The sequence below is a fragment of the Podarcis muralis genome, chromosome 12, assembly GCF_964188315.1.
Source record: "Podarcis muralis chromosome 12, rPodMur119.hap1.1, whole genome shotgun sequence".
NCBI classification, from domain to species: Eukaryota; Metazoa; Chordata; class Lepidosauria; order Squamata; family Lacertidae; genus Podarcis; species Podarcis muralis.
Window position 1 is genome coordinate 28,792,194 of NC_135666.1, and position 25,010 is coordinate 28,817,203.

At 44.7% G+C, this 25,010-nt stretch overlaps 1 protein-coding gene across 1 annotated transcript in view; it reads left to right on the forward strand.

The window, feature by feature from the left end:
- The window catches only part of COL1A2 (collagen type I alpha 2 chain), a 60,743-nt gene that overhangs the window by 8,386 nt on the left and 27,347 nt on the right, over window positions 1-25,010 (forward strand). Inside the window, exons 5-28 of the mRNA XM_028750451.2 lie at window positions 2,405-2,449; window positions 2,975-3,028; window positions 3,513-3,566; window positions 4,208-4,261; window positions 5,762-5,815; window positions 7,401-7,454; window positions 9,890-9,934; window positions 10,427-10,480; window positions 10,590-10,634; window positions 12,780-12,833; window positions 14,155-14,253; window positions 14,466-14,510; window positions 14,619-14,717; window positions 16,106-16,159; window positions 16,292-16,399; window positions 18,549-18,602; window positions 18,716-18,814; window positions 19,705-19,758; window positions 20,930-21,028; window positions 21,594-21,647; window positions 22,032-22,085; window positions 22,355-22,408; window positions 23,765-23,818; window positions 24,791-24,835. Coding sequence (XP_028606284.2) covers window positions 2,405-2,449; window positions 2,975-3,028; window positions 3,513-3,566; window positions 4,208-4,261; window positions 5,762-5,815; window positions 7,401-7,454; window positions 9,890-9,934; window positions 10,427-10,480; window positions 10,590-10,634; window positions 12,780-12,833; window positions 14,155-14,253; window positions 14,466-14,510; window positions 14,619-14,717; window positions 16,106-16,159; window positions 16,292-16,399; window positions 18,549-18,602; window positions 18,716-18,814; window positions 19,705-19,758; window positions 20,930-21,028; window positions 21,594-21,647; window positions 22,032-22,085; window positions 22,355-22,408; window positions 23,765-23,818; window positions 24,791-24,835 — 1,485 coding nt within the window. The remainder of the gene's footprint in view (window positions 1-2,404; window positions 2,450-2,974; window positions 3,029-3,512; window positions 3,567-4,207; window positions 4,262-5,761; window positions 5,816-7,400; window positions 7,455-9,889; window positions 9,935-10,426; window positions 10,481-10,589; window positions 10,635-12,779; window positions 12,834-14,154; window positions 14,254-14,465; window positions 14,511-14,618; window positions 14,718-16,105; window positions 16,160-16,291; window positions 16,400-18,548; window positions 18,603-18,715; window positions 18,815-19,704; window positions 19,759-20,929; window positions 21,029-21,593; window positions 21,648-22,031; window positions 22,086-22,354; window positions 22,409-23,764; window positions 23,819-24,790; window positions 24,836-25,010) is intronic.

Genomic DNA, 25,010 nt, shown 5'->3' on the forward strand with positions numbered 1-25,010 from the left:
CCTTCCAGATGTTATTGGACTACAGCTCCTTCACCGTTAGCCATGCTGATGTGGGGCTGATGTGAGTCCAACAACATCTGGAGGGCCACAGTTTGCTTCCCTCCTGCTGTACGGTATGAGCACAGTGCCCAACGTTTGGCAGAATTTGGAATGGCACAACCATACAGCTGGTTCCAAGACCCTTTTCCTGAAGTTATCTTCCACTGTTTGCAGGGCAGTGGAAGAAATGGCAAAGAACAATGTTTTAGAGACACTTATAGCAAGCTGCAGTATCCTTCAATGATAAGCTTAGAGAGAAATGCTTAGAGAAAATTAAAAAGTATATTAAAGCTAGTGGTGGCTATTAAGAGGGAAGTGATCATATATTATGGAGAACATATGAGTAATTTTATGTTCAGGAGCTTTGATGTTCTCCTGCATAATCCTGGCCCCATTCTCCTATTCCAATGATACTTCTGATTTAAAGCTCCATGTAATCTCTTGATCCCTGATCTTGTGGCTTCTTGTTGCCATGAGAACTTCAAGGTGCATATGGAGCTCTCATGGCCACAAGGTCTTTCTTGATCACTTAAATGGAGAGGGCTGCTCTACTGTATGCACACAGAGATGCTTCAACCATCAAAGTGATTTAAAAAGGCCTAACCTTGCAGAAAACATTTAGACATCCATATTGGGAAGAGATCGTCAATCCATTATCCATCAGCTTGTGCCACCTCTGCTCAAGGAATAGCCACTGATTTTTCTCTGAAAATATTTTTGTGCAAGTGGTGGGAAGATTATAGGGAGACACCTGCTTGGAGTCCTTCCTAGACAAGAGGGATCTGCTTGAAATTATTGTAGAGTAAGCGGTTTGATCATTGAAGCTAATTAAAATCGGTCTTGGAATAAAACAAAGGTTGGCAGCTCCTCTTCCTGTTCTCTTTATTTGCAGCTAGGACTATGGGTTATATTTAGGTACTCAGACAATTCCTCTATATTCTTATTCATAAAGATCAAGCTGGTGAGAATGCAGATCAAGGGGGAATGATCTGACACAGTGACATTTTGAAAGCCCATCTGGGCCAGTTGCCAGGACTTAGTGTCAAAAGCAGCCATTTGGGCTGGTTGTCAAAATCTTTTGGGTGATGATGGGAAATGCACCAATGTGTGATTCCTCTATAGATGTCCTCCTAAGGCTCCGCACAGCTGGAGGTGGGGAAACCACAAGAAACAGGAGCAGGTGGGTGGCATCAGGAGCTTTGAGCTCTTCACCACCCACCTCTTTGCATGACTTCTCTGCTACATGCTAGAATGGAAGGGCAGGACAGCCTACCAGGCCTGCCCCATGGGGGAGTTATCACTGTTGTTTATTATTATTTTTTAAGTATATGCCATCTAATTTCCAAAGAGATTCATTAGAATTCCAGACATCACCACAGTGTGTGTGTGTGTGTGTGTGTGTGTGTGTGTTTGTTTGTGTATTACATTTCACACACACACACACCCATCACAAGATCAAAGTATTGACATTAGGAAAACCCCAAACCACAATAAATTACAAAATGGCCATCAGACCCAAACATCAAAGGGAAACCAGATATGTTATTTGAATCCCTGAATCTCTTGGAATCCACTGGAATCCACCTCCCCGCCTCTGAATCTGATGCAGCTCAGGTTCCACAATTTCTAAAATCAAAGATTGACAATCCTAAAAGAGAAGTTAAATATAATGAAAAATAATAAAAATGTAAAAGCAGGCAAATATAATAAAGTAGTAGATGAATATTTTTTGTCTGAGACGTTTCAGGTAAGCTAAAGCGCAAATTTTAATTCTTTCCCTTCTTTGAATAGCAGTCTGTTCATATGTACTATATTAGCCTTCCCACATCTGCTGGTGCCCTCCATAGCTTTTGGACCACAACTCCCATCATCCCTGACCATTGGCCAATGCTGGCTGGGACTTATGGGCTTTGTAGTCTAAAACATCTGGAAGACACATGGCTGGGGAAGGTTGTACAATATCTATAGCGTTTAAGGCAAATTACATATGCGAATGTAAGGATGAGAGGCAAATTTCAACTAGTGCGAGTATTAATACTATGCTAGCAATAGATAAACACAGGAAAATACAGCTTTGACTTTATGATGCTATGTTACTAATATAATCTAAGGCTATTATAATACTATAATCAATTTTTTTGCTCTGTGGTTCATGGTTTAATCTTGAAGCTTGATTTCAGGCAAATGATTAACAGTGCCTGAAATGTCCTATGCATGTCTCCTTAAAAGTAAGCCCATTGCGTTTAATGGTACTTAGTCCTGAGTAAGTGCGGCTCAGGATTGCAGCCTAAGTGATACCGAAACCACTAGCTGGACCATCATTTTACTATTGCAGTATATTAACTATTTCTTTAACTTTTCCCAGGGTATAATGGGACCCAGAGGCCCTCCTGGAGTAACTGGACCACCTGTAAGTATATTTGGAACACAGCCATTAGTAGGAAGAGAGATATGTTTGATACACATGCAGAAAGCATCAGTTACACAAGTTTTGCCTTGACTAGACCCTAAGCAGGTAACCCCACATGTATAAGAGGTGCCCTATATTGACAGGTCCAGGACTGCTGTTGTCAGTCCCCTGATATAGTTCTCAGTTTACAAACTGAGGAGCCATGACCTTTCTCATTTCAGTGTTTCCTGGCTCCCTTCCCAGTTTGCACCTTCGTGTTCTTGCCCAGAAGGCCCAAAACACACAATGTGTTTGCCTGGTATCTCTCCATGTTACCACTGGTCTATCTGGTCTGGTCTAGACTGGTCTGGGTTGAAGGACCCCAACATTTGCCTGAATCACAGCCTATAACTCCCCAAATCTCACTCTGCTTCCATGCCCAGTTCTCTTCTCCAAACACCCCCATTGATAGAAGAGTACTTACTTTTCCCACACGTAACGTTCAAAACCGTATAAAATGTTTTTTGTCACCCACCTTGCTTCTAGGGCTCTCCAGGCCACGCGGGACATGCTGGTGAACCCGGTGAACCTGGTCAAACAGTAAGTGGAACCATTTTTATTCTATTCTGAGAATGACAGGAATTCTGACATACCCATTTGCAATGTAGCCCTTCCCCCAGATTGAAGTTTGGGCCTATTATCTGAGATTCCTTTGCAAGCTAGCAAGGGTGGGAGAAGCAAGAAACGAGTTATGATTCTGCTAGAGCCCACGCCTGCTTGGTTTCCTCAAAGCGGAGTGGGAAAACATAAAGAGCTTGAGGGGAGACAAAGGGTTTTTGCTAGACAGGTAGGCTTTAGATTTCTGCAACTCTTTGAGACCACTGGGGGAGCTGATATCAGACCAAACACCAAGTCTTCTGATTTGTTTTGAAACGCAGAAGCCATAAATAAAGAACCGCCCACCCCAAGCTTGGATTAAAGAATTCAGATCTAGAACTCTGGCTTAGTCAAGTCACTAGATCATATGTAGCATGAAAGAACTATTGTTTTGTTTCAAATGAACCTTTTTTTCCCCCATCACTAGGGTCCCCAAGGTGCTCGTGGTCCAATGGGTCCCCCTGGAAAACCTGGTGAAGATGTAAGTATTCATTTGAACTGGGATTTAAGAGGGTGGGAATCTGTAGGAGCCATTTCCTTTTCCAAACATTGGTTATCAGCATTTGTTCTGGACTGCCCTCTGTGTCCCATCCCCACCAACACTCTTGTAACCATCACTTCTGGCACGAAAGCTCCATTTCCATGTGTTTTGATTGCTCAAACATGTTTCCTAAATTCCACTGGAATGCCACCACTGCGTTGTAGTGTATGAAAAGTTTTAAGGATATTTTAATGGATTCTGCAACCCAGAAGCATTTCAGGTTTTTTTTAAAAAAAGCTGGATTTCCCAATTGTTGTTTCTGAAAAGTATCTCCAAAAAAAATCTGCATTTTGTGAAATTAAGAAATGTGCAGTGTGATCCCAGAGCCTTCTGAGTTCAGTAGGACTTTAATATAAGTACCTTAAATACCGCCTCCATCATAAGTTCTTGTCCTAAAAAGATTGGAGGAAGTATAGCCTTCAAATGTGACATTATGTCTCCTGAGGGAAAGGTGCTGCATGTTTAGTCAGTATTTAAGTTATTGTGTTTTTTATACCTTGCATAGAGATACGTTAAATATGTGCAGCTCACTTGCTTTTGCACACAAAAGATTTCAGTCATCTCGTCTAATGTTTCATTAGGGTCATCCTGGGAAACCTGGGCGACCTGGTGAGAGGGGTGTTCCTGGACCTCAGGTGAGTTTTGTGTTTTCTGTTGCCTGTTGAATCTGCTGATTAAATCTGCTTGCATAACTGCAGGATAGGAAATTAAATTATCAGCCACCGCTCCTTACCAGTAGTTTTAGTGTACGTACAATGCCACCCTCCCGCTAAGGCAGAGATTCTAGCTATTTACTCCTACTGGATCTTAACATCTAGCTAGAGAGCAGCACTATGAAGGTTGCCACATGATGTTCACCTTTATTCTACAAGTAATATGGTAATAGTGTATCTGTACCTAAGCTATGGAACTCTAGACTATTACTATTAACCAAGCATTAACAGTACCTCTTGGGTATAGGGCGGTATATAAATTCAATAAATAATAATAATATAATATAAATAATAATAATAATAATAATAATTTGTTTCAAATTCCAGTTTAAGGCCCTTCGGTTTAAACAAGTAAATTTTCTGATGGGATAATGCATACCAATATTTAAAAAAAAAACATTATTGGTACTTATTCAAATGTATACAAAAATACACATCCAAGTATTTTTTAAATATAATATACTGAAATTAAACAGCTACTTAATCTGTTAGAGAGCAAAGTCAGAAGGAAGAAAAGACAAGAAAAGGAGAAACCTAAAGAAAGAGAAAATGGGGGGGGAGAGAAGAAACTAAAGAAAGATAAAGAAGAAGAAAAATAAAATAACTTCTGGTTTTCTGTCCTGCAGCTACATATGATATGACATTCATTCCTTAAGATCCAACCATTCTATCTTCTATAAACCAGGTGTTAAGATCATTTTCTCTTTCATGCAAAAAGTCCATAAGAAATTTCCAATCCTTAACAAATGTCAGTAAATTATTTTTCTCTAATTCAAATTTGCCATCTCAGCCAAGTCCAATAGTTTTATCAGCCATTCTTTTATAGTGGATAGGGCTGTGTCTTTCCATCTTTCTGCATCGATCACTGATATTAAGTACTTCTGTGCAATTTTATGGGTGGGTCGTGTTCACTTCTGAGATACTTTGCTTGTTGTGTGGCATATAAGTCTATAAAATGAACAGAATTTGGAACATTTTATACTAGGGATCAGCAACCAGGAGCCCTTGAGCTAAATAAGCCAGCCCCCCCCCCCCCGTAAAGACAAGGGAGGGGCTAGAGCACAATGACAGAAGATGTGCTTTGCATGCTGAAGGTCTCAGGTTTGATTCCCGACATCTTCAGCTAAAAACAGCCAGTAGCTTGTGGGAAAGGCTCTCTGTTTGAGGAGCACTGCTGCACAGAGTAGACCGTATGCACAAATAGTCTGACTCTGTATGAGTCTGGACAGCTTCGTAGGCTTATGCGTCTTGCCAGCTTCCTGACCCAAAGGCAAAAGCAGTGCGTAGAGGGATCAGTGACTGTGGCAATGAGACTTGCAAGCAGCTCACCTTGGTGGCTGGGACTAACATATTGCACCCAAGTACTTTGTCTAGCAGCTTTTATTTGAGATGTTAAACCTTCTCTCTCATTTTCCCTCCCAGGGTACTCGTGGCTTTCCTGGAACTGCTGGTCTGCCTGGTTTCAAAGGAATGAGGGTGAGCATTTGACTGAAACAGGAACAAAATTAAGGGTGGTGACAGTTAATACACCTATGGTATGCTCAGAGCATGTACTGTGTGTTATTCTGTGCAACTACTGGTCTTAGACAGAAGCTTAAGGCTTGTTTGCCAAGGTGGCAATAAAGAAATCTTCTGTCTTCATCACGGGTGCCAACTTGAATAAAATATATTTTTGAGGGTGGGGGCAGGTAAGCCCCGCCCCACATTATTGATCACATGATGCAGCAAGCACACGCCATTTGAATGGCAATACCCATCAACTTAAGGGAGATGTGACCATAAATCTCCCATCCACATCACAGGGTGTTTAGCCCCAAATCCTGCATGCATCTGTGATATGTCATTGACAAAATTTTGAATGTACAATCGGCACTTTAAAGTGTAGTTTTAAGTATTAAAGTGCAGACCAAAAAGAAGCCTGTATACCGCTTTCCTTCTCCACCCAAAGGAAGTGGTAGTAACTGCTTCATCAAAACAGCCAATGGCCACTGTTCACCTAGTCTGCCACATTCCCCTAGTTTACTGTGGCCCTTTCTAACTGTCTTGAGAAAGGCCAGTTTTTTTCTCCTTTAGAGAAAAGGCATTTCCCTCAACAACTGTGTGTTGCTTCCCTGTTTCCAGGCCTGGCGCCAAATGTTGGCCACGTTGGGCACTGGTCAAGGGCACCTGCCCACTAGCCTAGCCATACCATCCTTCACTGCCCTCCCTGCCAGACCCTCAGATGTTTATCAGTGGCAGGCAGGAGTGCTGGTTTTGTACGGGAGCCAAGCTCAACTCCCATCCCCGGTGGACACTCACATTTTTAAATTACCCAAAGTGTAACGTCCAATGCATAGGCCTCTGAAATATTATCTAGGTAGGACTACAGAACTATGAAACAGATTTCATAGGTATGGGGCCTAGAGCATTGCTTTCTGGGTAATCTAAGATGGCAGCTGGCCACCATGGATGGGAGCCAAGTTTTCTCCCATTTAAAAGCACCTTTCCACCACTGAAGCATGTCTCTGGGCCTGGTGGAGGGTGGTGAATGGTGACAGAGAAAGCAGTGGCAGAAGAAGCATACAGTGGCAGACTGTCATTGCCACAAGCAGGGCTAGGCCCTGCTCTGGTTAGGCCATCATTGGCACCATTTCCCCCCAAGTCTTGCACTGTCCCTGCCTGTTTCCACTTTCCCCCTCCTCTGTTTTTTCACTCTGTATCAAATTTTAGGTTTTTGAGGAAGATGTCCCTTTTGTATTCTGCAAAGCATCATGCATGTTGAAGGCACTATATAAATAATGAAAAGCAGTAATAGTCATCTATAAAGCTAAGAAAACATACGAACGGAAGAGGGCTGTCGAAGTTTGGGTCTGATGCAGACCAGAACCAAACCATGTTAAGGAAGGACAACTGTGTCCCTCCTTAACTGACAATGATCCTCCTCAAGTGGGGGAACCAATATGGTGAATGCAGAGCAATGCTAGAGTTGTGTTTCAACCACTGCATGATAAAGAAATGGTTTCCTTAAAAGGGGGGACTAGGGGGGCCACTTTACCCATCAGTGTTTCTTCTTCCAACATAGGGACACAACGGTTTGGATGGTCGGAAAGGAGAACCTGGTGCTCCCGGTAACAAGGTAAAAATGACTTAATTTTAATATACGTTACATGGGTATTCCAGCAAGAGCACAGAGTGCATGGCAGCCCTTCTGTTTTATTTCCTTTGTGCATGTTTTGTTCTCGTAGGCTTTTATCCTTCTAAGAAAAATCAGCCTATGCTATGAATGAAGGACAACAGCAGTTTGGTACTAAGCCCTTGAGATGCATGGGCACAACAGAAAGTCTCACAGGTCCAAATTCTAGCATGGGAGCAAGATGAAATAAATAGCCAGCTTGCTCTAAGCCAGCCTTCCTCACCCTTTGGTTAAGCTGGCTGGGGCTGATGGGAGTTGGAGTCTGACAACATCTGGGGATCCAAGGAGGTGGAAGAACTCTGCACTTCTGGTTCTGACTCCGACACTCGGGATTGCCAGTAGGAGCCTCCATCTATGAGAAACTTTGAACTCACCAATCCCCCAAACCATGTGGCTAGTTTGAACTTGCCCCTGCCACTGCCTGAGTTGCTCATGAACTCTGTGTGTGCATGTAGGACAAGGGTGGAATTCTAGTACCTGCAGGTTTTTTGTTTTCTCCTTTTGTGTGTGGTATACTAGAAATCCCAATAAATACATATGTAAATAAAAAACAGCGGGAGCTGCAGTAAACGTTAATAGTGTGGAATGCTGCTATTCCTGATTCCAGTCATTCCATTTCTCCTTCCTCCTCCATTTTTCCATTTCTTAGTTTATGGGCAGCACACAAATGTAATATTACAGGCTTTTCCTAGCAGTAGTTCAGCATCTGTGGTCATTGAGCCTGCTTCGCTTAGGGAGGCGCCATAGCTCACTGCCAGAGCATCTGCTTGGCATGCAGAAGGCCCTGGTTTTATTCCCCAGCATCTGGCAGGTGGGACTGGGGAGATACCCTGCTGGAGAGCCTTAGCCGGTCAATGTAGATAACACTGAGCTAGCTGGAGCAATGGTCTGATTTGTTACAAGCTTCCTATGTTCCATTAGTATTGGACTAATTTAGGGGGGGTTTTCCCCTTCGGGGGGTGGACTTTACTTCCGCAAACCCTGGTGTTCTGCCAAGCCTGCTGCTCCTCCCTCTAGACTATGCTTGCTGCCATTTTTCCTACAAAAGAAATGGCGCTCACAGCCTGGACATCAGAAATAGCGAGAATCATGTGTTGAGGCAAGCCAGCAAATGCATGTCTCATATGGAATTGGCTTGCACTGACAGGCCTCTCCTTTCATTATTGTAGTGAACTGAAGCTAGTAGGTGTCCTTGAGACTTAAGTGTGCAAGTATCAAAATGGGATATGTGGGAAACGAGAGCTTTTAAAGTTGCTTTACAGCCAGGAATCTCAGATATTCCTTTGTCTAATTTCTGTTTTCATGTTAGCTCAGAGGTGGAGCCAGCAAACCAAATGGCGCTTTGAAATGCAGCTGGGTGGATAACAACACTTTCAGTCAAAAAAAAACCCCAAGGAAACAGAAAGCTGAGAAAGATACAAGTTGCTCCGTTGGTCCCAAAGCAAGCCAACATTGAGGGATGGGGTCTCCTGTACTGATCACAAGGAGATGGGTTGGCCTTCTAGCTAAATGAAGACCCAGGCTCAGGGAAGGTCAGGAAGAAGCTTTGCTTAACCTTCCCCCTCTTCCCTCCTCCTCTAGTACGGACACAAGGAGGCTTCTTGGAAGCTTTCGCTTCCATTTTCGATTAACCATCGCTTGCTGTGTTGAAACTGTGGCTCATGTTAACTGTGGCTTGTTTGAAACCATTTGAGTTCAGGCTCAAATGGGTTATGAAGCTGGTTTGTCTCAACAAACCATAGTTACAGTTAATACTGGGTTCAGTTTCACATGTAGCCCTCAGCTGGTTAGTTGAAATTGGAAGAGAAAATGTACAAAGCCTTTCCTTGCAACCATATGGCAGGAGAGGGAGTGCAAAAGCCCGGATAGAAAAGCTAAACCTTTTCCCAGCTCCTGTTGCATCAGCCTGTATCAACTTTGGCAAATACCAGTAGAGTTTCTTGGGCTGAAATCTGTGCATCTGTTAGCTTCATGGTATCGGAGACCTTTATAGATCAACCTGTCCAGACACATGCATGCAATTGTGGTGGCTGCCTTTAGCCAGCAAAGCATTTTTATCTCAGTCCCAAGAGTCACACTTCAGCTCCAATGAAATTAATGGGGCATAAGATTGTCACACAGTTAGCTTTTTCCTTTACTTTTGCGCATTTTATCTGGGCTACAGCCAACATTTGTTCTACCCCTCTTCTACGAACCCTCTTCGCTAACTAGATCACTAAGCTGATAAGAGGCTTTACTTTGTATGAACTTTTGTGTGCTAATTTAAATGCCAGAAGTGTAAACGTTCTGACTGCATCTTTTGCTATGTCAGTAATAAGACTCGCAAGGAAAGGACAACCTAAACCATGGGCTAAATGGGGAATCTTTGTCATTCGCAGGGCGAACCTGGTGCCCCTGGTGAAAATGGTACTCCCGGACAACCTGTAAGTATTTTCTCTCTGTGACTTACACAATATTAAGTCATCAAAAATCCTGTTACCATTTGTTAAAGTTTGCTAGTTGCTTTCATGGAATTCTCAGTGTTTAATAGAAATGATGCTATTTGATTAGAATATATGACTTACTGTGTTGAGGGCAGCAGTAAATCTGCAGTCCTTTGCTCGCTTGGGTGTGTGCCAATCCCACTGAATTAAATCTGAGTTGAGCATGCTATAACTTGAATGAGGAGCATTGCACCCTATTGTGGAAACTGAGAAAAGACAGAAGCTATACTAGACTATACTTCATATTGCACTGCAGCTTATTATTAGTACTACTAGTACTAGAAAGAAAATAATATTGTGCAAGGTATTGATTTTGTTTGTTAAACAACATTATGAATTTTTGAGTTTCTATATCATAAACCACCTTGTGATCCTCTGATGAAGGGTGCTGTAGAAATATTTGGTAACGATTTGCGTGTCCTTTGCTTTCAGGGTGCTCGTGGTCTCCCTGGTGAAAGGGGAAGAGTTGGTGCTCCTGGTGCAGTTGTAAGTGACTCCCCTACCTGTACAACGTGGCTTCCGTTTTCCTTCTTTTGGATTCTTCAATTTTGTACCAGGAATTTAAGATGTAAAGAGAACCTTTGTTTTCTTTTAGGGGGCTCGTGGCAGTGATGGAAGCAACGGTCCCACTGGTCCCGCTGTAAGTCCAAACTTTAATGTTCTATCATTCTGTCCTGATGAACGACACACACTGTGACCCGCCAGTCACTTGGATTTCTCTGTGCGATGGTCTCTTGTCTTTCTCTCTGCCCTTTATCAGTTGCACAATAGGAAATCTTTTCTTTCTTTCCTTCTTTTCCAAAAACAAACATCTGGCATTTCCAGACAGGCATCAAAGAGCTGTCCAAAATAGTAGTAGTATTCTCAGGGTGCTTCCACAGACTTTTCAGCTCAAGCCTGAAATCCAGTGTTTTGGACTGACTGCTTTCGCAGTGGTGGCTGGATTTGCCCAGCCCAAGCTGCATAGAAGCTGTGGGAGCTCTCCCCGCACAGATAGCGACATTATTGGCCCTCTTCAGCAGCCTGACTAATGGGAATCCAGGCTCTGTAGTTAAATATATATATATCTGAAGATCCCTTTTCCTCATCAGTTTTCTGATGGTGCCTAGTAGCTGAGATAAAAAGATATGCCTTGTACACTACTTATAAAGTAGCTACTCTTAGGAAGGGATGGATTGATCTGTGTTATTTCTGCTCCATGCCAATTTTGCATGTGTTCATTCAATAAGTCTGCTCCATCCCACTTCCAAATTAATCTGCCATTTTTTAAAACCACAGTGCATACTTTATCTCAATGTACACTTTCCCAAGCATATGTCATGCTGAAATGAAAATGTTTAATAAACACATTGGGATACATTTTTTGAGCTGAGAATTGTATTATGAAATTTGCAGAAATGTGAAAAATCTAAAGGATGTTTGCATTTCTGATCCACACATTAGTCCAGGAGGTGTGTAGCGGGTCAGTCTGCATAAGAATTCACAGATTCTGAATTCTTTAAGCATTCCTACCTCTGGTTAGGGGGCAAACTGGCTGATTCAAGGCTTTATGTGCCCCTCCCCAAGTGCCCCTCCCCTTGGGAATTTGGAGATTGACCACAGGAGAAAGATGTCCACAGGGGTCTGTGTGACATCCGTTTCCCATCCCTGCTTTATATCCTGGAATGTCCAGTGCCTAGCATAGGCAGCAAACCAATCACATTGTCTCCTGGCCAACTCAGTAAGGAATAGGTCAGTTACTGCCAGTGTGATTAGTACATTGCTCTAAGGCTGGATATACAGGACCTCAATTTTTTAACACATTCTGTTGCACTTTTGCAAGCGATGCTAAAAATTGCTGTCTCTCGTTTTGCAACTAATGCAATGTTCTGTCCCCATCCTCTCCCCCTTTAAATGAAGCATCTAGAAAGTGGGTGCTTGTTTATCATAACAGCCAGGCAAGCATGTTAAACAGAGAAGCAGCAAAATACATCCTTGCAAGGACAACCTTTATTCTACCTTAAAGGTTTTAAAATGGTTCTTATCTCAGGGAAGGCCAAACAGAGGCACAAGGCATTCTTGCTTCAAGAGCCATGCACACACAGAGGTGCATTTGCCCAGACACAATGCTTGTAATGACAGCGGTGATGCCCTGGCACCTCTTATGATGGACATAGCAAGCTACGTATTGAGCCATATCCTCATCCTTGGCATTTTGTGCCCAGTGAACAAGCTCAGTCCTCAGTGGATTTTTTCCCTCCTCCTCCCACCCAGGGTCCTTTTCCTGGTTGTTGTTTTTTTTTGGGGGGGGGGGGTCGGAGGTACTTCTGCAGACCTCATGATCTCCCCCACGTCTGCTGATTCTCCTCCATTGTGTGCAGATATGGTACTGTTTTGGCTACATAAGCAGCAGCACTTATGCCTGAACATCAGATATAAAGGGAATGATGGAAATGCCGCGTTCTGATTAAAACGTCAGAACTGAGCGTGATGAAACCTCCTGCCTTTGCCATCTCCCTGGGCTGGGAAAACCTGGCAGGGGTCCCACGTTTTGCAGGCCTGCTTTGGGGGCACTGGCATGCCAAAACGCGAGGAGACCATTTCATGTGTTTGGCTCTAAGATCGGATTCAAACCTTGTTCTAGGACTGAAGTCTGTTGTCATGTAGGCAATCCACTTTGTTGCTTCAGGATTCCATGAGATGTATCCTGGTCATTGATTCCTATGGCCTCTTTCCTTTGTCTCCTTCTCAGCCTACTACTTGCATCTGCAGATCTTGAAGGATTTCTCTTTCATTATTTTCACAGGGTCCCATGGGTGCTGCTGGAGCTCCAGGATTCTCAGGTGCTCCCGGAGCCAAGGTATGATATATTTTCCACCCCCTCAGGCACAGATGCTCAACGAAATGTTTTCAAGCCAAGCAATACTTTAGCTGTACAATGAGAAGAATACAGGCTGTTCCCACCTGCAAACATTCACAATGACCATTTGTAGTTTTCTTTAAACTAATCAAATAGCAGTAGAAATGCAAAAGTGTGATGCGATTTGGTTTGTTCCACACAGTGGGCTGTATCTAGTGGTGTCCCTCCACGGTCACAAGGCAGCATGTGTTAGTGAAAAGGAGGAAGGGTGGTCTTTTGCCAATTCCTCCTTCTCTCTGCAGCCCCCTGCTCCAGAGAGCTAGGGCATCCTCTGGTAAGCAGTGTGGAGGGCAAAGGAGGGGATTTGTGGAAATCATCTCCTCACACCTTTCAGCTCATGAAAGGCTTTGCTGGACCAAAGAGCAGAGAGACAGAACTGGTCCTATCCCTATGCCAAAAATATACATCTTGCATTAGGGGAGATGTTTGGTGATGTTTTCCCCAAACCATGGAGGGGGGAATCAGTGGTTAGCTGTTCACTTAGGATAGATTCGCATAACTGCGTTTGCCCTCCTGTAAGCAAGAAAAATGAATGGCATGTGCGGAAATTGCAGATGAAATTATTTCTTGTTGAGATAGTTCCTAGTGGTCATGATGATTGGGTCGGTTTGTAATAGCCAGGCAAAGATAGGCAGTAACAAAATTCTGCACCTAGATAGAGAGAAAGATAAAGCACTTGCTTTTCTATCAGGAAGGCTAATGTGGCATTGGCACAGCATATGATGTCTTCATATGGATGTTGTAGATCCACAAAAGCCTGCATATGCCAGTACGCAGGGGCAGACCTTGGTAATAGGCCGTCCTGTGCGAGGGCACAGGCTTAAGCTGAGCTTTGGGGAGGAGGTGTGAGGCTCTGGCAGGGCCCTAGAGCTCTTCCACCTCCTTTCCAAAGCAGGGCAAGTGCTTGCCAGGCTTTGAGAAGGCACCCTTCTCGGCTGCACTACTCACCCTGCTGTAAATCCACCTTGATGCAATGCATCACATGATCCAAACTCAAATGTAACGATTGTAAAATAAATAATAATAACAGCAACAACAGGGCTAGCATGTCTTCTCTTCTGCTGAACTATTTGCTGCAATTGGATCATGATTACTGTACTATCTAGTGCTCATCTTAACAGAGACAGCCACACTGGGGATGTTATCTTTGTTTTGTTTTTGTTTTAAGCCTGATTAGAGTAGTATAGGTTTAATAAGTGCTGAAATGAACCATACACCGAACACTCAGCGCTCACCACACACATCCTCTCTTCCCAAACAGGGTGAAGTTGGTTCTGCTGGCAACACGGGTCCCTCTGGTCCTGCTGGCCCTCGTGGTGAGGTTGGACTCCCTGGTGCTTCTGGTCCTGTTGGCCCTCCAGTAAGTTACCCTTGAAGCTTCTTGTACTGATGAATATGGTTCCTTGCATCTGCTTTTGAGTTATTTCGTTTATATATGTCGCTTGGGCATAAAGAAACATCTAAGCAGTTTGCACACACACACAAAAACCCCTAAACCAATATGCCTAGATAACATGAGCAGGCGATCATATATATCTAAAACCTAACATTATCCTTTTCTCTCTCTCTTAGGGTAACCCTGGTAACAACGGCATTAATGGTGCTAAAGGCGCAGCTGTAAGTATGCAGGCCTCAAACTGGATTGTCCCATAGGAAAAGCTTCTGTGGCGCTACAGAGGAGAGTTCTGACATGTGTTCTCCTCCTCCTCTCTCCTTTCTGGGCAGGGTCTTCCCGGTCCAGCTGGTGCTCCTGGCCTGCCTGGTCCGCGTGGTATGATTGGCGCTGCTGGCTCCGCTGGTGCTGCTGGAGCTAGAGGACTTGCTGTAAGTGATGCTATCTACCGTATATGCCTCCTTTTTGCAATTTATGGGTCCTGCATGGCCTGCCTTTCAGTCAAGTGATGATCAAAGCAGCTTACAAACGGCAGGTATCTCCCAAATCACCCATCATGCAGCTGCACACTAATACACACATGCACAACCCAGCAGCCTTTGTTCCTCTGCTCTCCAGCCCCAGGAACTGGAGGGAGGGAACAAACCACCCCCTGAAGCTGCTCCTTATCTGGCCGATAAGCCAGGTAGGTCTTCTCATAGCCATGATTTTCTTCCTGGGAGACGGGGGCAGGCAGTGCAGCCTCCCCAGTGATCCTTGGTCTCTTGTCCAGTGGCAGAGGCCAGTGGATGCTTCCCTCCAATTCCACAGTCCCCAGGGGGGATATGTGGCTTCCACAAAGGCCAGAAGGGCATCATTTTAGTGTCTGAGTTGCCTTCGTACTTAGGATGCTGGTCTTGCCTGCCAGCATCTGGGCTTGCTCTGACTTTAGGCCGCCCTGGCTGGCACATAGTTGCCCATTGCCCGTGCTAGAACATTTGGCACCATTGCTACATGGTTAATATCCAACCAAGTGTGAAGCAGTGTCTGATAATGTAAACTGTCTGGGGTTATTTTGCCTTCCTTTGGTCTAGTGCAGTTTTGCACCAAGCTGTTAATGTCTAATGCCAACGACAGTCACTGCTACAGATTCTCTCTTTTATGTCAACTTTGCCAATGAAAGAATTGTTCTTACAGTGGCAATCCTTACAGCAGCTCTGTAAGGGAGACCAGTATTGGGGAGAATACTGGAGCCACGAAGTTAGTCCATGACTTAAGTCAGATGTGAATTAGTAACTGCATATTAACATAGAACTGGGCACAACTTATTCCCCTATTGTACTGCATTGATGATTCCCTTTCTTCAATAAACACACCATCCAAGCCAGTGCTCAGATGACCAGGAGCAGGGCAAGGGAGACAGGCCTGATCCTCTTACATTCTGTGCCAGCTACTGTTTGTAAGGCTACAGGGTAATGGGATCATTGGGGAGTGAGGCATATGGTTTCATCTACCCCACCCCACCCCAATAATTCAAGCACAAATCTGGGCTAGGAACAGCCCAATTTGGATGACTGAAGCTGCAATCCTATATCCGGTTACCTGTAAGATGTGGGGGGGGGGGGACCCAGTGATTTAAGTAGGAACCAACTCTTGAGTGGGCATGTACAGACTTGTTTGGGGAGTATCGTTGCGTGAGATGCTGCTGCTAGGCCATTTTGCTGTAGTTCTTAGTTGCTTGGATAACTTTGCAGCCCAGATGTTCAGAAGAAGAAAAACAAAGGTGTGTGTAAATTCATAGTGTTCACTGTTGGGATCTCTTTGTTCTGTTTGACTCCAGGGTGAACCCGGCCCCGCTGGATCCAAGGGAGAGACCGGTAACAAGGGAGAGCCTGTGAGTATCTTTACTGCATGAAGCACTGCTATCTATGTGGTGGAAATCACTGTTGGTTCTGTGCCCCCCCCCCCATCATGCAGCCTGTTTCTCAAAATGGTGGCTTGTTTTGCTCTCTTTCCTACCCGACAGGGTGCTTCCGGCCCTGCTGGCCCTGCTGGACCAAGTGGTGAAGAAGGCAAGAGGGGTTCCAACGGCGAGCCTGGCTCGACTGGGGCACCTGGATCTGCAGGTTTAAGAGTAAGTGTGCTACAAAAGGAAACAAAAACCCAACACAATAGAAAACACCAGGGAAATCCACAGTGGTAGAACACGGAGTTGGAAGGGACGTCCACTGCCATGCAGGAATATTTTGCCCAGCGTGGGGCTTGAACCCACAGCTCTGAGATCAAGAGTCTCATGCTCTACCAGTATAATTGGTACTAGGCTGAATATACATGTTAATTCTTCATGCAGAAGGCCCCATTCTCCATCCAGGACATCTCCAGTGAAAGGATCAGGTAACAGGTGGAAGACCTTCCACTGCTTGAGATCCTAGAGAGCTGCTGTTGCTGGTCAGAGCAGATAGAACTGGGCCAGGCAGACAAATAGTTTGACCTGGTATTTAGGGTGGCTTCCTAAATTCCTGTGGGATTAACATGACCACACCTACCTGTGCTTGGAGGGGCATTCTTGTCTATACCAGACAATGTATGTGCATACATAGGTGGGCCATGGCTTGATGGAGGCAGCACATTCTGGGTCTGTAGAGGACCTAGGGTTCCAGTTAAAGTATTCCAAGTAGCTAGGCTAGGAGAAGGCACTACCTGAGACCCCAGTCTCTCTCCAATGTTGTAGTCAGTGCTGGGCTACCAGAGGGCCTGCTCTGACAAAGGCCATTCTTTTAGCCTTAAGCAAGAGTTCAGCTGCGGCATCTCAGCTAGATATCCAACGTCCTGGAATATTTTCAAACTAATTGTGGATTTTGTAAAAATAAATAAATCACTAGCTGCCAACGTGTAGTAGCAGCAGCAGCAGCAGTAGTAAATGAGGATAATGAACAATGAATTGAGAATATATGATTGTTCAATTAAAATTGTGTCAATGGGCTTTTTGCTTCTTTAGAACTTGGTGCATTGGGGACACAGTAGGGCTAATTTTTGCAAGATAATCAGCGCTTCTCATGACACGCTGAATTTTGCTGAAACTTTGTTCAGTTGTTCCTTTGGGGGCTGGGCTCAGAATCTGGCAGAGATCTAGAACCAGCTCTTGCGACAGTGACAGCTTTGCTGCACACTGTATTTTCTAGCCATTGGATCAGTCCCGTGTGTGATCTCTGTGCCTGCATAGCGGTGGAAACAAACTGTGTTTTACAGGAAAAACTGTTCCTTGCCAAAGCTGCATATTGCCAATCTCCAGATCTAGCACTGGAAGAAGAAGCAATTTGCATGCACATGTTCACAAATTATTTTTCCACAGATGTAGAGGCATAAGAGATCACTTAGCAGGAATGCTTCCTCTAGTGGATAAATCGAATGGGTGAATTGGTCATGATTTCCCCCCATTGGGATAAACCATTCCTTTTGTCCTGTGGGCCTGGGTTGCAGTGCATTGTAAAAGTCCTGAAGGCCTTGGCAGTTAGCTCATTTTCACAGTCTACATGCTCACTGATGACAGCGCTTTGATACTGTTCCCAGCAACACACATTATGGTCATTGCAGGATAATGTCAGGTAGTGAAGGTAGCCTCATAATATCCACAAGGCTGTCCCAGGTTGTTTTGCACCTGGTCTGCTTTATCAGTTTTCATTTGCCACTATAAATTCAACCCTGCTGGTTCCCAGAGCTATATTGGCTTTCTTGAAATGGTACCTGCTTGCCATTCTCTTTATTGGGCTCTACAGCAACCTCTAAAGAGCACTGGAATCCCTCTCGTGGACCGGCCCTATCATTGGGGAGGGTGAGGCAGTCACCTTACGCAGCGGGTGCTGGGGGGTGAGGAGCGCCACTCAGGTGTTGGTGGACAGAGCTGCGAGTGCCAAACAGAATATACCCTGATGCCTTCAGGTGTTGTGGAGCTTGGTGTCTCATTGCCAGGGTTGAAATAAAACTCGGCTTCTGGTCTGGTCAGTTTCAGCACATGGAACAGGGGGAAGGGGACATAAAGGCAACAAAGGCCCTGAGATACCATCCCATTTTGGCTTCACTCCAGCCATTGGGTGCATGTGTGCCCAGTTCAACTATTTTTATTAAGCAAAGGAAAAGTCGCTTTCTCAGGAGGCCCCAATCCCATCACAAATGCCAAGCATTCCTTTGTAAATCCTTAGCTGTAGCAAGCCTTGCCTTTGCCTGTTGGCTAAAACTCTCTCTTCTTTTCTGACCAGATATTTGTGTCTTCTTTTCCTTCATAGGGTGTTCCTGGATCTCGTGGTCTCCCTGGAGCTGATGGCAGAGCTGGTGTGATGGTAAGCTACCTTCTCCTTCTGCTGCTGCTTTTGTTTCTTTTGAAAAGATGTTCTTCTTGCCGTTGTTGCTCCCTCTCATTGGAGCTGGTTGTGGGTTCATTTCTCCTGTGTAGGGAGCTGTTGGTAATCGTGGTGCTACTGGTGCTGCTGGTGCTAAAGGTCCCAATGGTGATTCTGGACGCCCCGGTGAACCTGGTCTCATGGGTGCAAGAGTAAGTATCAAGGGCGAGGATGAGGAGCGTGTGACGTTGCAAGGCAGCAGCATTCAAATAAACAGAGGGTTTCCCTTCCGCCTCCAGTAGTGCTTGCATTTAAAAAATGGTCCATTTAAAAAATGCAGTATGATTTATGGTGATGGTTAGTAATGTTTGGTTATGAGAACTTTATATTCATCACTATATTCAACTCTCACGACCATGTTGTGAGATTATTTGTATTCCCATTATACAGATATGAGACTAAGGCTGCAGTGGATATTTGGGTTGCACCCATATCCTAACTTACCTGTGGTTAAGCACAATGAGCTTGGGTAGTGTGCAGCCCTATACATACCTGCTTACTAAACATGTGTAGGATTGCACTGTGATTTGGGAGGAAATCCCAATGAGTTCAATATGGACGTTTCCCAGTAAACATGAATTTAATTGGTAGATAGACTGATCTGTCAATCGCTTGTTACTACTTCCAGGCTGCATCAATTTCTGTCGTGTTCATTGATAAATCAATTCCAGCCCATTTCTCCATTAAGCTGTTTTAAAAGTCCAGCTGGTCCACGAGGTGAACCTGGCAGGGCACATTTTATCCTAAAACAAGCATTTCAATACGTTTTTTGAGCCAAAAAGGCAAAATTTGGAGAAGCGCTAAATTGGAAGATAATTACAATCTGATCCACGTTGCTGGGTTGAAAATGAGGCCCATTCACTTTAAAATGCAGGCCAGACCAAAGTCTCCTCTATCCCTAATAGCAACAAGCCTTTATACTATATTTGCGCATATATTTAAGTGGTGGGTGTCTGAAAGAGGGAGGGAGGAGGAATTCTTACATTCCTGTTTGAAATAAGCCTCAAAGATGATACTAAGATGAAACGTCTGTGCTTTTTAGGGTCTCCCTGGTCAATCTGGAAGCCCAGGCCCTGCTGGCAAAGAAGGCCTTCCTGTAAGTAGCCCACACTTTACCCTACAAATATATCATTTTTTAAAAAGTAATGTCCACAGCTGTGTTCTATTTTTATCCTGTTTAGCCTGGTGTCACGGCGCTCCCTAGGCAAAGGAATGCACATAGTAGATCGCTAACACAATATTGTCAAAAGTGGACACTTAGTTTCTATCGTTCCAGATACCCACACACACCAGTCTAGGGTCCAGGCAACTATTTCCTGGTCTGTGATCTATGGAGCAGTTGCAGCAACAAGGGGGCACACCCTCTCTACCAGTTTATTTGCCTTCCACCGACGGGCTGCGTCTACACAGCCTGAGACTACATCTGCCTAGAAGTTGCCTCTGATCTTCCCTCTTCAATCCCCTCCTGGTTCTGGGAGGCAGTGGTGCAAGAGAGGGTGGGGCAGCACACACAGCCCCTCACTTGCCCAACCTGCCTCTTCCTTTGCTTCTTCCAACCCATCCTGTGCTCCACCCTCCCGCTCTGAAGCATCCCCTGCCTCCGACTGTTGCCTCCTGGCTGGTACAGTTCACTGGTCCCCTCTCCCAGGTGCACTGTCATCAGCATCCTGCAAGTCCCTGAGCAATTTTCTCAAGAGATCATTGGTGAGCCCAGAGTCTGAGCCTGGGACATTCCCGTGTTCAAAGCCGTTCTGCCATCCCAGGCCCAAGTACAGGCCAGTTTAGGAAATCATCACTGCGGTGTCTGTTGAACCTTGTCTCAGGTGCTGGTTTATTAAAATGGTTTCACAGAAGCTTCCAGACGGGCCTCTGAACACAGGCCTGCAGCAGAACTTCCCCCTTTCCGGCTTTCCTCAACCAGGTCAGGTGTCTTCCAGATGTTGTTGGACTACAACTCCCATCATCCACAGCCAACATGGCCAATGGTCTTGGGAGTTGGGAACCCAATAACATCAGGCTGAGGAAGCCTGTTGTAGATCTGGGAAGAAAAAGAGGGTGAGTCTAGAGGCTAGGTTGCATCGTGATATTGATATGTAATATAGCATCTATAGCATAGGTATAATATAGTCTACAGCATCATGATAGTGATATGTAATGTATTGATATGCAATATAGATATAATGTCTTCATTGGAAGTGTGCAGCTCTCAGTGGAGGTCAAGCAATATACCTAGGATAAAATCAATGTGGTTTGTTTCCCTCCTCTAGGGTCTGGCTGGTGCTGATGGTAGACCTGGCCCAACTGGTCCCGCTGGTCCAAGAGGTGAACCTGGCATCATTGGATTCCCAGGACCTAAAGGTCCCAATGTAAGTGCAATGGAGCTTGGGGGGGACCACCATATAACAGCCTGGTAGCATGAGAAATTGTCTGCAACGCCAACTTCGTGTCCTCATGTTAATCTTTCTGGTATCCCAGCAACAAATACCAGAGTGATGGCACTACAGTGCTAGTGTAAGGTTACAGTCCATATCAATGCCCTGCCCAGGTTTGGGGTCGGGGGGGGGGGGGAAGGTTCTTAGGCACAATGCCCTTAGTGGAGGGCCTGCTGGCTTCCTGGGGAGAGAACTGCTTCTTCTCGTGCTTCTGCCATCACTAGATATTTGCCTGTTCCCTCTGGGACAGGGGATTTGTGAGCAAACAGGTGGGAACTATAAGTAGGAGGGGCAGCAAGTTTAGTTCTCATTGGCCTGGGTAGGGACCTCAACAGGTATCCATTTATGGTGCCCCCCCCCCCCCGGCAGTGACTCCAGTCTCAGAGAGCACAAGTGGGTTTTCGGAAATAAAGGAGGTGCATCAGCCCAAATAAAGGAACTTGAGCGTAGTTGATGTTTGTTCTAATCTTGTTTTCATTTTCTTTTCTTTCTGCCGTAGGGTGAGCCTGGCAAACCTGGTGACAGAGGCCATGTTGGTGTTGCTGGCCAACGGGTATGTGCAGCTATCTTATGTCCCAATGAACATGCCTTAGTTAATGGAGCAGGATCTGTACAGGAATTGCCAACCTCTAAGGGAGGGCTATACTACCTGTCTACCTGTCTATTATCTTCTATTTTTAATGCAAATGAAACAGCTGTTTGTTTTGTGGAGCAACTCTACCATGTGTGCAAGCAAGGAATGTGTTTGTGTGCCTGTGTATGTGTATGTGTACACGTGCCATAACTTAGCTTCTACATGGTACCAATGTTCAAAGTCATTGGATTACATCTCATGGAGGGAACACCTCATCCATTAAATAGTCAGTATTTTTCGGAAAATAACAAACACGGTGTATATTGTCCATATCTTACATAACTCATCCCTCTGTTATTGTAGGGTGCTCCTGGTCCCGAGGGAAATAACGGTGCTCAAGGTCCAATTGGTGTTGTTGTAAGTACATGATCATCATTGTTAACCTTTGACACAAACACAGAGCTCCACTACCTGTGTCTGCCCATTAACTTCAATGGAGGGCACTGATCTCCATGTGCCTTTCTTTGCGTAGCTTTGCAGGGGGACAGTTGCCTATTTCATTGTGGCCATTGAACTTCCTTGATTTTAATACAGAAAAAAAAGTCGGGGGGGGGGAGCTGTCTAGCCATGCTTCCACTCCAAAGGCATTGGATACTTATTTTTATTCTGTCTTTTAATTCCTCTAGGGCAACCCTGGTGCTAAAGGTGAAACTGGCCCAGCTGGTGCTCCTGGCTTCCAAGTAAGTGGTGGTGGTGAGGATGATGATAAATATTATTATTTAACAAGTGCCTGAAACATTTTAAGCACTGTACACACATTAAAACATAAGAGGGTCTCTGTGCACAAGTTCGCAATCTAATAAACACAGCAGAAAAGGAAAAAGGAATGGGAAGGGATGAGGAAAGCAAGGATTGGAGCAGCTGCTCCTTCAGTGGCTGATAGGTGGGGTTATGTTGCACTCCCCATTACAGTGATGCTCCTGGGAGGCAGCCTCTCAGTGGCCCTTGGTGTCCTGGTCAGGATCAGAGGCCAACATTTGCATCCCTTGCTCTCCTTAAACAACTATGGTCTTTCTTACTAGCTAATGTTAACACAGATTTTGCACTGTTTGCTGTTGGAAACTGTGCTAAGAACAAATGATCAGAAGCATTTCAGTATGTTTTGGATTATATAGTGCACAAGGCACAGAGTATAAATGTGTTTAATGTACGAAAACAGGAGTGGTAGATAATTTGAATTGATTTAAGCCACATATTTCTTAAGAATCTTTTAATGTGGTCTTGCAAGGAGTTGTCTTGCACATGGCTTAGTTTTCATATAAGGGAGTCATCCTGAAAATCTGTATAATGCACTTCAGTGAAGGGAAGAGCTGTTTTAAGATCTGAGGCTTGCCACTCAAATTACGATAATAAGTTGGTTTGGGCAGAGAACAGCAATAGTAATCCACAGACGTTTCAGTCCATGTGGATTTTGTACAGGCAACTCCCCATTTATGTGTGTTCAAGGCATGCGTGACTGTGCACAGGAGCCCAGAAGTGGGACACAAAGGGGCAAAAACGGTCCTGAAAGAGTGTGGAAATGGCAAAATGGTGTAAAAACAGCAACTGGCAATCCCACAAGCCTTTGCAAGTGCAACCGCAGGACCTTTGAGGCGTGTGGAGAGTTAGTTTGAGCAAGGAGGTTTGGAGGGTGTTTGCAGGCTTTTTCAACTGTGCTCCCAACACATGCGCTTTTACTTAAACACACGGGTGCCTCGCAACATAACTCCCCTCATAAACGGGGAGTTGCCTATACAGAATATCCTGTGTTCAGTCCCCAGCATCTGCAGATGGGACTGGGAATGTCCCCTGCCTGAAACCTGGGAGAGCTTCTGCCAGTATAAATGTGGACAATACTGAGCTAAAAAGACCAACACTCTGACAGGAAGTCAGCGTCCTGTGTTCCTGTGTCTTGAACGAAGCCTGTGAGACATAAGAGCCCTCACATTTTAGACTGTGTTTACTAATACTTTTGCACAGGCTCACCTGTAACTTTTCATAATACACAAAACGATTGTGGGTTGTTGATTATTACCATCTGTTTCTTTTCATTTTAGGGTCTTCCAGGTCCCTCAGGCCCAGTTGGTGAAGCTGGCAAACCAGGCGAAAGGGTAATTGAACACAATACATTTATGGATAAGATGTGTTTTTTTTCTGAACCACACAAATGCGGTGCCCCAAATCTTGTTAGGGTAACAGAGAGAAAGTCTGTGCCTGTCTAACTGCAGTGAGAGAAATCCTGCTGTCCATCTGTCATACGCAGGTGTCCATTGTGACCAGGAGAAAAGCAGGTTGGCATACTTCCTCTAAAGAGGCATGAGGGAATGTCTCTGGCTCCCTTGTGTCTCTGTAGGGACAAGCTCCATAGCAGTGCCTGTTCTGTGGATCTAGCAATGGCCCTTTACATTCTCCCTGATGTAACCCTAAGGCAGCATGGTCAGTGCTTACAGCACACTGTAGGAATATTTCGGCATGGTTTGTCTGACATTCCCCTCTCAAACCAAGGGGGAAGTTAATTTGATTCAGTGTACCTGCCCTGTGTTGCTCAAGCCAACTGGACATTCTTGGCTCCTTTGTTTTTGGCTTGTGGATATGGATAACACAGTGCGCAGCAGCATGGAAACCACTCTTGTTAAAAATATATATATATTACCCTTAGAAATATGGCCACTTAATCAGTTAACTGGTAGGTTCCCTCCCCCTCTTCCTGTGAATACACACAGATTTAAAATATATGTCATCTTTATTGATCATCGGTCGGGTTTTTTATCCCGCCATTACTCCAATGGTGGTGTGCATGGCTGGTCTCTTCCTCATCCTCACAACAACCCTGTGAGGTTGTCTGCCAGCCTGCGAGAGAGAACGAGAAGGAACACAACAACAGAGTCAAATTCTCTCTTGTGGCTTGAGCCCTACGTTCTGCTGCACCACAGTTTTGAGATCAGAATGTGCATCTCCTTTTTTATCTCACTGGATTGAAATAACCTCAGTCGGTAGCTATAATAATTCTTAAAATGACAGTAAGGAAAACACGTTCAAAGTTAAGCGTAACCTGTCTCTCTCTTTCTCTCTTTTGTGCATAGGGTCTTCATGGTGATTTCGGTCCTGCTGGTCCTGCTGGTCCAAGAGTAAGTTTGTTTTTCACTGTGCTTTGCTTTGTTCCTAAAGTCTGCAATACCTGCCTTTGAACTAATAAAGATTCGTTCAGAATACCCTTGAATAACCACTGCTATTGGGGTGGGTTTCTGTTTGGGAGAAAGGACCACAGCTCAGTGGTAACACACATGCTCTGCATGCAGAATT